The sequence below is a fragment of the Sander lucioperca genome, chromosome 16, assembly GCF_008315115.2.
Source record: "Sander lucioperca isolate FBNREF2018 chromosome 16, SLUC_FBN_1.2, whole genome shotgun sequence".
NCBI classification, from domain to species: Eukaryota; Metazoa; Chordata; class Actinopteri; order Perciformes; family Percidae; genus Sander; species Sander lucioperca.
Window position 1 is genome coordinate 114,790 of NC_050188.1, and position 14,418 is coordinate 129,207.

The following is a 14,418-nucleotide window of genomic DNA, read 5'->3' on the forward strand; positions in this document are numbered from 1 at the left end:
TCTTTTGTCCCGTTGGGGGGGACTCTGTGGGTCACTTTTCCCTGGTTTCCCACACTTTGTCTTTTCACAGCTTTTACTGAAGGATCAATACAAGTGTGTCTCATTGTGTGAAGCCAAGTATTCGGCCTCTTGGAAAAATAAAAGTTTAAAATAACTTTTTTTTTTTTTTCTTTAAACCAGCGGTATTTATTCAAACCTTGGCAACATCTCATTAAAAAAGATCCATGACATATTTATTTAATAGTTAATAAATGATCGACCCAACATAAATCAATATGTGCGTTGATGCATGTTGAACTCACGTAGGTCCAGACCAAAAATTGAAGGGACTGTTAAGTAATCTTAGTTTCATATAGCCTATTATACATAAACAAGTTGGCCTCAATGAATACTGCATTACAGTAATGCATTAATTCATCTACTCAAACCAGTTATCAATGGCTTAAAAAGCTGAGGTTTCAGATTCCTATCTGAACATCAAGACAGAAGTTGTTAATGTATCAATGAAAAAACACAAAACCACCATGTCATAGCTAATTAAAATCTCTTTTATTACAATCACATGTACATCATCATATTCGAAAAAGCTTGCTGTTGTGAAAATGACCCTTGCACAAACTGATGGAGGTGGTGTTACAGGCTGGATGGAGGGATTGTCAGATGGAGTAAAACAAGTGTTGAATTCCCCAGCAGCAAGTGTCTCCGCTCCAGTGTGCTTTTAATTTCACATCACATGAGGACAGCAGCGCTATTTTCAGCTCTGTGTCCTTGTGTAACGTAAGCAAAGAGAGTGAAGTGGGGGCGGGTGGGAAGAAAAAAATTCTTTCTTCGTCATCCATTATTCAGACTGTTTGAGTCACAGCCGAAAGAGAGAGGGAAAACGTGGAAACAAACAGATTCCACATCTTTTCTCTCCGAGTGTTAGAAGTGTTTTAAACACACAGTTCGACATTTCTGTAAATCATCTTGTTCTGTGTCTTCCTCAGAGTCAGATGAGTGGGTATCAGTTTCCTCTCTGTGCGTCGAGAACAGAGACAGGCCAAGGACGTGCTTAGCTTAGCACAAGGACTGGAAGCAAAGGGAAACTGCTAGCCTACTCAGTCAATAGAGGAAAAAAAATCATCAAATTGGTTGCTTTGGCCTGGCACCTCACTATAAGGACAGAACTTTTGAGATAGTGCATGCAGTCATTGCACCCAGCTTAGCCTGGTTCCAGACCTCTGAATCACTGCTCACATCTCCGATTGTTCAGTGATTCCACTATGCCTGGTGTTGTGCTGAGGGACGGCTATTTCTTTTGGTGGGGGGAGATTACAAATGGGAACATTAAAAAATGTTGCATCTCATCCATACTTGGCAAATATTGCCAAGTATGGATGAGATGTTTGCAGCTGCACAGGTTGTCTTGAATCAACTTAATTAAAAAGAAAAGTGCCTTTTGTGTTGCAGTTTTTGTTCTGCCAGAGAATCAGAAGTCTCTAAATCAGGTTCCTTCATTTTGGACTTTGGAGTCTTTCTTGAGGCAGTTTGCAAATTGTGGGATTGATGACTAGCTTGTTAGCTAACATGATACAACATATAAATTAGACAGCTTTGGAGTTGTTAGAAATATTTTTTTTTGCCACACTATAGAGGCATGGTTCTAGATCCACCATCACTGGTCCAGACTGAAATATTTCGCCAACTATTGGATGTATTTCCATGGCCCTCTCAAGATTAATTGCAAACATTTTCAAGATGCACTTACTTTTTATCTAGCGCCATCATCAGCTCAAATGATTCTTTTCGGTTTTTGAGCTAGGCTAAATGCATTCTGGAGCCATCTCTTTACTGGACATGCAGAGATGAAACTGAAATCCATCTAAAACATCCAACTCTCTAGAAAACAAAGAACAAGACGATTTATCTAAAATGTTCCTCTAAGCATTTGTGTCAGTGATCCTACTCATAATTTATGGATGCCACATGTAACATTCAGAACAAACTGAACCACTTTCAATGAATTTTGAAAATAGTGTGAGTGTTAAAAGTACTAATACTACAATGTTAATCTCTTTGCTGTATATAGCCTCCATAACACAGCTATAAACCTACAGAATCACATGATAAACCACTGGAGGCGTCTGATGGCATCAGCATGTCCTATTACTGACTCCAATGTCGTCTGCACCTTCTGACAAAATCAATATGTACATGTCATAATGACACAAAACAACAGTAAAATTCAATTTAGTATTTAAAGAGACAATAATATTCACATTTGGTGTTCACTCTTTAAAAATAGTAAATCAAAGCTTTACCAGCTTTTAAGTAAATTAAGTAGATTTTAAAGATCATAAAAACTGTTCACATTGGTTTTGTAACCATCACAAGAAAAATATTGAAACATGTCCAACACAATGACAAGAAACTTATTTTTTTCTCTCCATAAATCACTATGATAGTTTATAAAGAAAACATCAACACGCACTGTCGTTCTATCTACAGTCGTTCCACTGGCCTCGGCCCCTGGTACAGAAAGGTAGGGAAAACATTTTGTATAAAAAATGATGTGCAAAAAGATGTTTTCTTAGGTCCCTCTCATGGAAAACAATGTAAAGAAATTATGTAAATATCTACATAACCTTTGCTCTTACCATTTTAGATTCTAGGATTACTGTGCACTTGCAGTGACTCATCACATTTGTGCATCTGTTTGATTTAAAACGAGTTACTGCATTTGATGGACACCTGACAGAAAGCGCACACAACACTCTCATTGTCGTATTAAAACTAGCTTGAGGTATTATTGCACATTTTCCCGAACAGTAGATTTCAGATTTACTTACACTGTACCTGCTTTTAGTGGAATGTCAACGCTGACTTGAGCTCTGTCTGTCCTGACTGTACAGAGTGACGCTGCAGCAGTCTGGACAACCTAATGTAAAGTTGACTTGAGGTGTATCTTCTTTTCTTTGAAATTGTCTCCACACAGTCAACGCTTCACTGTAGATTTCAGTAAACATGCATAAGCTGTTACCTGGGTAGGTAGATTTGTAAACATCCTGCCAACAGTAAATACACCAGCAGGAATAGGGAGCCATGAGCCAAAAATCTAATGCTGCATTTAGGCTGTGTCAGCAGACGAGTAAGAATGGGAGAGAGAAAAAAAAAAATTCTGTTATTACGACTTTACACAATTTTAGTGCTTTTTTCCCCAGACGTTTTTTGTTTTGTATTGATATTTTTGCTGGCAAAAGGGGTGTATAATATATGGTACACATGCCCATAAACTCAGCTATATATATTAGATGTATTGTTTTAATTGTGTGGTTTCTGTGTTAGTCATGGTCACACAGCGAGACACAGCAGCACATTAAAAAACTTCAGTCATCATGGCAAATAACTGCGTTTTCACATGACTGTGTCCGTAACACAATTTCTATGAGTGTATAGCTCCTTTTCCTTATCCGAATCTAACTCTTTCTCATACCTAAACGGCACAATAGGCAGATTGCCAGTCCTTAAACAACATATATGACCTTTCTGTTTAACGTTGTGAAGTGGCCGTTTTAAACGTGAGGACGGTCTGCTGAATCAATTGTTTTGGTTTTAATAGTGGATTTTATTTAGAAGTAATTGCAAGTGGTGGTGACTTTCCAAAGGTTTTGCCACTGTTTATTTCTTTAGTTCTTTTCAACAAGTGGGACATATTGTAGCTGATACTTCCAACTCAGAGGTTGGCATGTTTTCTAACTTAGGTGCACGTAAGAACCATCTGAATGGTATGACACGAATGCGGCATAAACTCTGACCGAAACACAATAGTAGCTGATTTTACAGATTAAAGCTGTGGTCGAAATCCTCTGCAAACTTTCGTGGCACATTGTTCCCCATCCCTGATCAACACTGTTTCACTAGTGTTTCACAACCAAGTAAATCAGGTCACGTTTTTCATTTTAGTTACAAAAGCTCCCACCGACTGATATTTTAATTGTAAACAGAGTTTCTATAAAAACCATTCAGGATTTGGTATCAAATCTCAGTTGTCATTGTCTGCATTGCTACAGTTGATGTGTTCTGTGACCCTGATGTAAAAGTAGTCGTTTATGATCTATCATTAATGCACAGCCAGGTACATCAGGCAGAACAGTATTGCTCCCCGACAAGTCATGGTCTGTTTGAGGATTTGAGTCTGAACCCAAATTTTTGTAATTTTGTCAAAGATTTTGTGAAATAAATGTAGTACAAGATGTAGTAGGAAATGTGATGCAAACATCCACGCTCATCTGACCTTTTTTCAGTTGTTTGTCTTTACAAGCGCTATGCACTGACACACACATTTTGTCCGGAGTGCTGTACAGTGGTGACACAGCCACACATAAAGCTATCAGTTGAGGTGATGTACAGTGATGACAGTGAGGTTCCCTCTCTCGCACACATTTGTTAAAGGAACAGTCTGACATTTCACGCCTTCTAGTTCTCTGTCTTTCCCAAAGTCATATGAGAAGATGGATATCAGTTTCTTTTTTGTGCTTTAAGTACAGAGATGAGGACCCTGATCTTCGTAAGTGGATAACTGAAGACAGCACGGTGGATGGCAAACAGTGCCCCCCCCCCCCCCCCCTCCCGCTTCCAGTCTTTGTTTTTAACTAAGCTAAACACATCCTGGACCTGTCTCTGCACTGGATAGCAAGGACAAAACTGATATCCATCTTCTCATCTGGCTTTGGAAAAGAGAACAAGAGGACTTACTAAAATATCGTAGTGTTAGCTTAACATCACACACACTCGCACAGAGTTACAGTTAGACGTGGTGCCCATGCAGTTAGACAGTGGTGACCGTCAGCAGGGAGCTGGTACACAGCATGTCCTCCTGGTTGTTCAGCCTTGTCCCATGAGTCAGCAGCTCCTCTACTGTCGTCCAGTCATCCAACAGCTTCCTGTTCCTCAGACGACTCAGCTTCCTCTGACTCAGCTCCAGGAACGTGTTGCACCTCCCTTCTGCAAAAGCTCCGCCTCCTCTGCTGTCCAGCACACCTCCGTCTCCAACAGAGGCTCCTCCTCCCCCGGTGATGGCTCCTCCCCTGATGATTGCGTCTCGTATAGTCCCTCCTCTGGCCTGCAGCTGCTGCTGCCTCTGCTCACGGGCCAGCAGAAAGTGTTCCCTTCTTTCCATTCGACTCCAGTACCGGCCCATCAGCATGTCGGTATTGGTCTCCTCATCTGTGCTCATCCCACTGCGTTCATCGGCCAGCTGAGACGCCCGGTCTCTCAGGAGCTGGTTCCTGGAGATCCGTGAGTTTGCGTTGGGTTTGGAGCTTGGAGTAAGTTTTGGCTGCAAACCAGAACTGGGATTAGGGCTTGAACATGCATTCATTTGTCCTTTCTTTGCATCCCACCCAGCAACAGAGCAAGCCCCCGTGTGGCCCTCCAGGGTGCTGTAGAGACCTCTGCCTCCCCCGCCACTCTGGGACTGACGGATGGCCGGTTTCGGCCAGGTGTCGTTGACATCTCCAGCCTGAGGAGGTTGGACTAAACTCTGGAGGTGCTGCTCTCTGGCTCGGCTCCTTCCCAGCTCTTGCTGCCTCTCTCTGTCTATTTCCTCTTGAATCTGTGCCTCCCTTTCTAGCTTTTTCTCTTGCATTTGCTTTTTTTGTTCCAGTTCCCTCTCAATCTCTCTGTCCCTTTCTGTCACCAGTTGCTCGGGCATCAGGCTTCTTTCTTGCGAGTGCCACCAGTCATGGTGAGTGATCTGGGCATTAGGGTTGTTGCTGTAGCATCGCTCATGGGTGTTGGCACCCCTAACGTGCCCCAAAACGGTGGGGTGTTGTTGTGGTGAGAGGGCCAAGCCTGCTGGGTGAGAAGCCAACAAACCAGGCACTAGCTCACCTTCCTCTGGCAGGCCCGATGGCAGGACGTTATGTGGCTGGACACCTCCACAGTGGTGCAGGGTTGCTGTGCAGTAGGAGGGGGAAGCTGGGTGGCTGGCTCGCCGGCGGTACTCCTGCGGAGGAGGGCGATGGTGCAGAGTACGGCTTCTCCTCAGCATCCCCACTGAACTGGAGCCCTGGTGGGTCTGTTGCATGGGTACTAGTGATCTCCGGTGGCTGGAGGGGGTGCTGCATGTGGAGAGGGCCGGGGCAGTCATTCGTGAGACTGCAGCATGGGCATGGGAGGGGTTGAAGAGGGCTCCACTGCTGGAGCTGTGACGGTTCAGACAGGGCCGGTCAGCTTTATGGAACTGGACCGATGAAACTCTGGAAATACAAACAGTGAAGTCAACAAACAAACAGCAATGACAGTTTTAAGAACATAGATATTCAGAAGTCAGACAGAGTTCAAGCTAACAAATATATTAGCTTCTCTTCAACGTAGGCCTCTTTTTGATCTGGTATTAAAATAAGTACAGGCATTGAGGATGTATTGAGATCCGATCACTCAAACCACATTCTGAGGTGGTATGGGCCATATTTGGCCACATTCTTATAGCAGTGTGTACAGGTATGTGTCCTGGGGCACATTAAGGACCACCTACTCAACTGTGAGCAGAGCTACGTTTGTTTTGGATGTTATTATCGTACTGTCGGTCCCCAGCTGTCTGGAGCTCTGTGCCCCGCTGTTGCCTGGAAAAGGCAACTGTCGGTATACAATAACCTTATTTTTTTAGTTTTATAAAACATCCCTGAATTCACCAATACCGTATGTAGGAGTTTACTGCAGACATTCCTGCTCTTACGTTGTCATCTCCTTTTGTTATTTAATCTTTAGTACACAGCTTGTCGTGCTAGCCGGCGAGAGTGGTCAAAGCAGCGGCTGTAAAAAAAAATATATAATTTTTATTGTTATTTTGTTATCTAAAAGCTTTTATTATGAAGCAGCAAAATCAGGAAATGTTGGGGGTCATTAGCACTAATCCCATTTTGCAGCAATAAAATTGAAGTGGCATGAACAAACAAACAAACAAGCTTTTTAGATGAAACAAGATGTTGACAGAGTTTCCTTTTGGGGACATAATATGAAATTGGGAAAAATTTGAAGTTGGAAAAAAGATAATAAATTGCACTATATCGCAGGATATTGCAATATGTTTAAAATCGCAATAATATCGTATCGTGACATAAGTATCATGATGATATCGTATCGTGAGGCGTCTGGTGATTCCCACCCCTATAACTTATAAGTGAAGCAAAGGCGGAAAACATAGTGCTGTCTTATTTCTAGTTCCTCAACGTTAGGCTACTAAACCACTGACTGAGCCATATTTTCTTCTGTGGTTTCACTGATTGTTACCATAGAAACATGATGTTGGATGGCTAACTTTCTGTGCTTTCAATTAGTCTATTTTCATTTATGTGCAACTGACAAACTGATATTAGACAAGTCTAACAGCAAAACTCTGACAGAACTTGAATACAGCTTAAGATGCTGTTGCAATGAAATTGGATCTTCTCAATACACCTAGTCTGTCATTTTGCAGGGGCAGTTATTCTACCAGCTTATACCTGAAAAGTCCGCGGGGTGGGACATCCATGACTGGCCCAGCGCCGTCTTCTATTTCGAGCTGCAGGCGCTGACACTGAGGCTGCATGGTCAGCGCCTCAGGGATGGCCTCCAGCAGCTCACGGTGGCTCTTGGGGCAGCTGTCACGCCGCTCCCGCCTCTCGCACGGTTCGCCCTGATGTTGCAGCCTGGCGTTGTACATCCGCATTCGCTTCTCCAGCAGCCTCTGGAAGTGCCTGAACTCCCCGGTGCTCACGCTGTAGAAGCCCGAGTCACTGAGCTCCGAGGAAATAAAGGACTCAGAGGAAGGAGAGCCACCTCCTCCGAAGCCCCCACAACCCCCCTGGGCAAGGGCCCCATGTGAATGACAGTCCTCCAGGCCTCCTTCCTCAGTCTCCAGCCCCGAGAGGTCACCCTGGTGGAGGGAGCCATCAGTCCAGCCCAGTCCGCTGTCCAGCTCATGGTGGAGGGGCAGGAAGCCCAGCGGCTTCTCCAGCATGAAGTCCTCGTCATCTGTCTGTAACAACAGGCATCCTCAGTCCCAAGGTTATTCATCAGGATACACACACCATACGTAACGGCATGCTTTAAAATTTTATCTGTGTGTAGGACCCCAGTACCAGTCTGAGGGATGACTAAATGTGTCTGTAGCAGTAAGACTGAAGGTAATAAGAAAGATTCTTAGTCTAGTCAGTTATTTTTTGATCAGATATTTCCTTACTTAAATACATTTTTGTTAATTTTATGCTGTAATTTATTTAGGCAATATTCTTGTATGACTGGACAACATGAAACATACAGACTTAAAATGTTTGGCTTTTTTAGTTAAAGGAAAAAGGTGCCAAAATTCTTTCTTTTTCTTTGCCAACAAGTCTCGTGAAAAGACCGAAACCAAAAATGGGATAGTCTGCCTCTCAGTACTTTCTGACTTCCCTTCTCTGTCCGTGGCACTCAGCCCCAAGCTCATTGGTTCCTACTGAAGATGTAAAAACTTCTTTAAAAACAGCAGAAAGCATATCATCAGATATATAACAACATACAAAATAAAGGTTTCTGTAGAAAACGGATAAAAAAAATTCTCTGAAATCCAACCCTTATTCTTTATACTCTCTGGGTGTAACACAATGAAAAGAATGGGCAGAATGCACTGCCTCACCCTCTGCACATTACGCATGATGCACTTGAGTCTTGAATCATAACATTGGAGGATCACTGAAAGAAATGTCTGTGAAGTTGTAGCTATAGTCTTCTTGAACGTCGATAATTTGTATGACATAATACATATTTGTTTTGATATTGATATGAAGTTATATTGTTAGTGATAATTGTTTTCTTGATTGAGCGATTCAAACAATTGCAATCACTCTTTCTCTGTTTCTGTCATTTCTACTCAAAAAAGTGATGATATGCAACCTTAGCAATAAGATACACAGCACAGTTTTGGATACCTGACTGTGGCAGCCATTAGGTTCTTCTAAGTTTGTATTGCAACATGTCATCAGGCAGTTCTGTCCCTTTTGTCCATGACAAGTCAGTTCTGGATCCTGAGGGATTCATGATAAGACACAAAGAAAATGAGAAACAACACAAAGCTTCTGTATGTTTATGGGTTGTTCATTTATTACTGATTGCAGGAATTATTTGTCAAATCTGGACTAAACTGCCAGTGTAAAGCATTTGAAATTGATTGTTGCTGAGAACAGAGTGATAAATAAATTTATATTGGTTATAGTGTCACCTGGTGGCTTATGTCCACAGTGTCCCGTGGGGAGCTGGACAGGTAGCTGTACCGTCCTCCTTCACAGTGATCTTGTGGCAGAGACAGATGGCTGTAATAATGTCTGAGACAGATGACAAGAACACAAAATTGAGATGTTTTCAAGACTTTAAATCATGTTATTAAATCATGTTTCTAAGCAGAACTAAATACCCAAATACACTCCTCTTGTCAATCATTCCTATTGATCATAATAACAGTTTGCTCACTAACTTCATGGCTGAGTTCTAAGGCATCCGGGTATTTTTAAAGCAACACTATGTAACTTTTCCCGCTTCGGTCCCCCTACAGGTTGTCTCATTGGAACTACAGCTGCAGCTAAAAGTTACATAGTGTTGCTTTAACGTTGTACTTGTCCGTTCACGGAGCAAAATCCATGGTTCCGCTTTGACCTGATGTACTTTTTGTAGTTGTACTTGTTGTAGTTGTTTGCGTTGTTAGATACTTATTAAAAGATGTTTTGATATGTAGACATTCATCAGGTAACATTCATTTTGTTTCGGTTGCCAGCTAAATTAAATTAATCCAAAGTTAGTCTGCAAACCAAACCATGATATGAAGTGTTGAATGGCAGGGGGTTTCTGGTTCTCAGTTTACAGTTTTTTACAGCAAAACTGCGAAAACAAGAACTAGGTTTTGAAAAACAGAATTTCCCTTATATTGAAGCAGTTATAAACAGCAGCTAACGGCCCTCCAGAGTAAACAGACTATTACTTAACTGAACAGATCCTCATCATATTGTCTTTCAATGTGTGTTTCTACCTGTCCTGGTAGGAGGGGCTGGAGGCGTTAAGTCCCGCCCCCATCAGTGGGAGGGGCAGGTTGAGGTGCTGCAGGTTGAGAGGGAGGGGCTCCCAGATTCCCCTGTCTGCCTCAGTGCCACACCCCCTCTGACCCTTGATCTGCATTGTAATTGGACGCTGACTGGCCGCCAGGATCCGCAGAGCATCCCGCTGGCTCAGGTTTGCAAGACTCCGCCCACTCACCTGAGACAAGCAGACAGAGGAAGAGAAGTGATGTAAGAAAACACCTGCCTATTCCCACATCAGCAGGCAGAGCAAGATGCCCATCCTGTTGGAGTCATGTTTATGTCCACCTAATGAATGTAAGTGCAATTTCACTCTCCTTTTAGCTCTGGTATGGTCTCCACCAACTCCTGAAAAAAACATCTGGCTCTTTAGCTGTTAAATATTCCACTGTCTTCAATATACAGACGCTAACTTTGTTTGTCTGCCGTTTGGTGCTGCAGACTGAACAGAACAGTAAATGGGTCATAAAACCAAATCTAGGAGTTTAAAAAGGCGAAAAAAAAATCCTTAGTGTTGTCTGTGGATTCACAACTACCAGAGGGTTAACCCTAACTACCAGAGACATTTGACCATTGCACATTATTCAATGAATTAAATGTTTATATAAAAATATTGATCAGTGGAGTTTCACTATATCTACTGATAATGTAAATGCATCTGTTTATAATGAGAAAACCTGAAAAACTATGTCTTAATCTCAAACAGAAAAGTCTGTTTTCTCATCTCGTCTAGTGATCAATTTGATGTTTAACATTTAATGTCAAACAATTTTCCAGACTCTGTTTAAAAGATAGCCTTTTAAATGCTACATTGTTTGTCAGCAACCGGGCATATGGTAACTTAGTGGCCTTGTGTGCTCTGATTAATTTGGCATGCAGTTAACACATCAGTAGTCTATATCCTTGACGTTCCACTTCCGGTATTGCTCCGTTGCCGCCGGAAAATCCGCCAGATTTCACTCATTTAGGTTGGATATCTGTTGCCTTGGGCTTCTTTTGTGTTGGCATTAAAACTCCGGATGATTTATGAGGACTGTGGTTAACCTTTTCTCAGATCTCTGCAGGGTAAATCCAGACAGCTAGCTAGACTATCTGTCCAATCTGAGTTTTCTGTTGCACAACTAAAATAACTTTTAAACGTACACGTTGCACTAAAACAAGTTCCTTCCGAGCGGCACCGCGGCTTTTCACAGGTGCTTAGCACCGCCCAAGACGATTGAAATGCCAATAAACCAGAGCACGTTTTCCTCCCATCCCTGAATGCTATGTGGAGTAGCCAGACTCTCCTCCAGCGCACTTTGGAGGAGGGGTGGCAAAGCGAGACTAACACATCAGTCATAATTTTGTTTTATTGAAAACTGGACTCCTATGATTTACTCCTGTTGCTTGTAACCACTGTTTTGGCAGAAAGAACTAACAGGAGTAACATGCTGAACCATCTTAAAAGTGCCGTATTTTCTGTGCTATGCGGTGGATCTAGTATGTGAAGAGTGTTGGTGTGGTGGTAGAATGGGTTAGCACCCTGCCCCGGCCCACCCACTGCCCCAAAGCAATCAACCTAGGGGAAACACTGAGATATGTACAGTACAGTTGTTCTTTGGCAATTGTTTGCAATGTTATAAATCAATGAGCAGAACAGATTTATAACAATATTACATTTGTATATGATTTTTGCATCAGTTTAATTCATTAAATCCTAGATGACATCCAGAGACGGTATGTACTAGCTTACCGTCACTCCACCTATTTTACACATAGTAGAACGACTGGTCCTCCTTAGCCTGTAAAAGCATATTGTCTTCTGTGGCTCTTAAGCTCAGTTCAGACTAACGATTTGCGCCAAGACAAAACCGTTTTTGAACGTCGCTGGGAAAAGTTGCAGCGGTCTGAACCAGCCCGTCTTAGCTCGACTCAAACCAGCTGATGGTGTGGCTGCGACTCAGCAGGTCAAGTCGCAGAGGCTGGTTTTAGAACGTAAGAGACGGCACCTGTTTCAACAACCAATAGAGAAGCCAGCTGGTAAAGACAGCTATAAACTATAGAAATAAAACTATCTATAATCCATTTTATTTTTATGCTACAAACAGCTTGTCGAAATGGCAGAGTTTTAGACGGAACCTCAATGACCGCCCGGAAGCACAGTAACATCATATGGTCTTGAAACTTGAAATCTCAATATCACTAATGTTATCCACGTTCATATTTAGACGAAACAAATGATATAATTAGCTTACAAAAAGCCTGCAAGTTAGGCCGGTAGTACAGAGAGGCGTTGTTATGGAGATGATACACCGCCTCGTCTCGTCTCATTGGTGTGAACCGGCAGGTTTCAGAACGCTGCAAGAAGTTGCAAGTTTCAACTCGTCTCGTCGCGAATCTTTGGTCTGAACTGGGCTTAAAGGAGCGTTGTCATTAACCCCTATGATGTCATAGTGATGTCATCAAGGTTATCTCAACTTGGACGTAAAGACTACAAATTTATAACAGAAAGCCTTGAGAGTTGTGGAGTTTTAAACATGTGGCTGTTTACCAGAGAGGGAGGGTCTAATCAAAAGACACTATCCAGTTGCATCATGGAAAATGTAGGATCCGCTGTTGTGGGAGTTTGACCCATACTAAGGACTAAAAGTCGACATATCTCAGCCTCTGGTGCACCACTCTTTTTTGAATCTGTCTCTCACATGTCCAACAACTTTATAGGAGTGACGGGCTGAATCACTAGAGGAATGCTTTAACCCTGCCATGTTTTGGGGGAAACAGCATCAACAATACCACAATCAAATTTTAGACTGAACATTGCCATTTTAACTGCACATCTAGTCTTTTTTCATTTAAAATGTAAACACTACAGACTGAAAACTCTGAATTGGTCGACATTATGCAACTGGGTCACAAGACACAGCCTGCAGACACATGGTGGATTTATTCCAATTTGAGAAACAGTCAAATTTTGAGCGGATGACATCAAATGACCAATGTGAAGATGGTGTCCATGTCTCCACTAAAGGGTTAACACCTACTAGCCAGCATCAGCCTCATCTTGCTTCTCAAACACACACACACACACACACACACACACACACACACACACACACACACACACAAACACACACACACACACACACACACACACACACACACATACACACATGCAGCTCAGCAGCCATCGAATTAGACGCATGAACAGTATTGTTAACTCCAGCACATCACAACCATGAGTCACCCTCCCTCCGCTACATTCAACCAGACACACACACACACACACACACACACACACACACACACACACACACACACACACACATATAGCATGAGTTGAGAAGCACAAAATGGCACCTGTGTGTGGATACAGAGGATGGCAGCAGAAAGACTGTGAGCTTTCAGCAGATGGAGATGACGAATATGAACCACATTCTTGCACCCAACATGAAAATTCTACATATTCAGACAAAAAATAGACATAAATTGTTTGATATTTAAACACACATAAATTAGGTTTATTATCCACACACACACACATAAATGCAGAGTCCTGCAGAAATTTGCCATTTTGCATCTGCATCTTCACACACACACACACACACACACACACACACACACACACACACACACACACACACACACACACACAAACCCTCACAGAGCTCAGTTCCATCTTCTTTAAATAAGACGTCATAAAACACACACAGCATCATTTACAACACTGAGGCAGGTTTTTGGACGCTCACCGTTTGGTCACCCATCCACGGTCCAGAGAGCCAGCAGCCCATCGTCACGGCAACAGAGCCGCCTTGGTTCCTGTGAAAATCAACGATGCTGCTGCTTCCTCCAGCAGATCGTCTCCTCCTCCTCCTCCTCCTCCTCCTCACTTTCTACGTCTATCTCTCCTCAGCGTGCCTTTCACTGTCACTCTCTCCTCAAGATCTGTCCTCTTCTCAATGCCTTCCTCCCTTGCCTTACTTTCTTTTTTCATCTATTTCTTCAGCGTCTCTATCCTCGCCCCTCCCCCTCTTTCACAGCTCCATGTTTTAGCATCCTACACACACACACACACACACACACACACACACACACACACACACACACACACACACACATGAATGCATTCAGTTCTGCAAACATAAAAATATGCGCAGGCTGACTGGCGTTCAGAGAAGGAGAGGGAAACACGCAGTCACACAGCGAAGATGGTGTCTGATTGGTGGCCTGTAAAGGGTCATAAGCCAATCAGATGCAGTGGCCTCCCTCTGGATGTTTTCCTCTCTGACTGAAACTCTTCATGAAGCTTCGACATGTGCAGGGGGGAGCCTGTACTGCAGCGATACACACAGTAACAGAGGAAACACACCAT

The 14,418-nt window shown here is 42.8% G+C and overlaps 1 protein-coding gene across 2 annotated transcripts; it reads right to left on the minus strand.

Annotated features, from left to right (window-relative positions):
- Positions 1–1,590: 1,590 nt before the first annotated feature.
- Positions 1,591–14,251, minus strand: LOC116047837. 2 transcript variants are annotated; one of them, XR_004895310.1, is made up of 7 exons: positions 13,796–14,251; positions 10,022–10,245; positions 9,221–9,323; positions 8,931–9,026; positions 7,485–7,999; positions 3,558–6,239; positions 1,591–3,521 (listed from the first exon to the last, which is right to left on the minus strand). XR_004895310.1 is itself a non-coding variant. In XM_031296847.2 (6 exons), the coding sequence occupies exons 1-6, from the start codon at positions 13,835–13,837 to the stop codon at positions 4,808–4,810; spliced, it is 2,412 nt and encodes an 803-aa protein (XP_031152707.1). In that variant the 5' UTR covers positions 13,838–14,251; the 3' UTR covers positions 1,591–4,807. The 2 variants fall into 2 exon arrangements, 1 of the variants encoding a protein (XP_031152707.1); XM_031296847.2 differs by having other exon boundaries at positions 1,591–6,239.
- Positions 14,252–14,418: the final 167 nt, after the last annotated feature.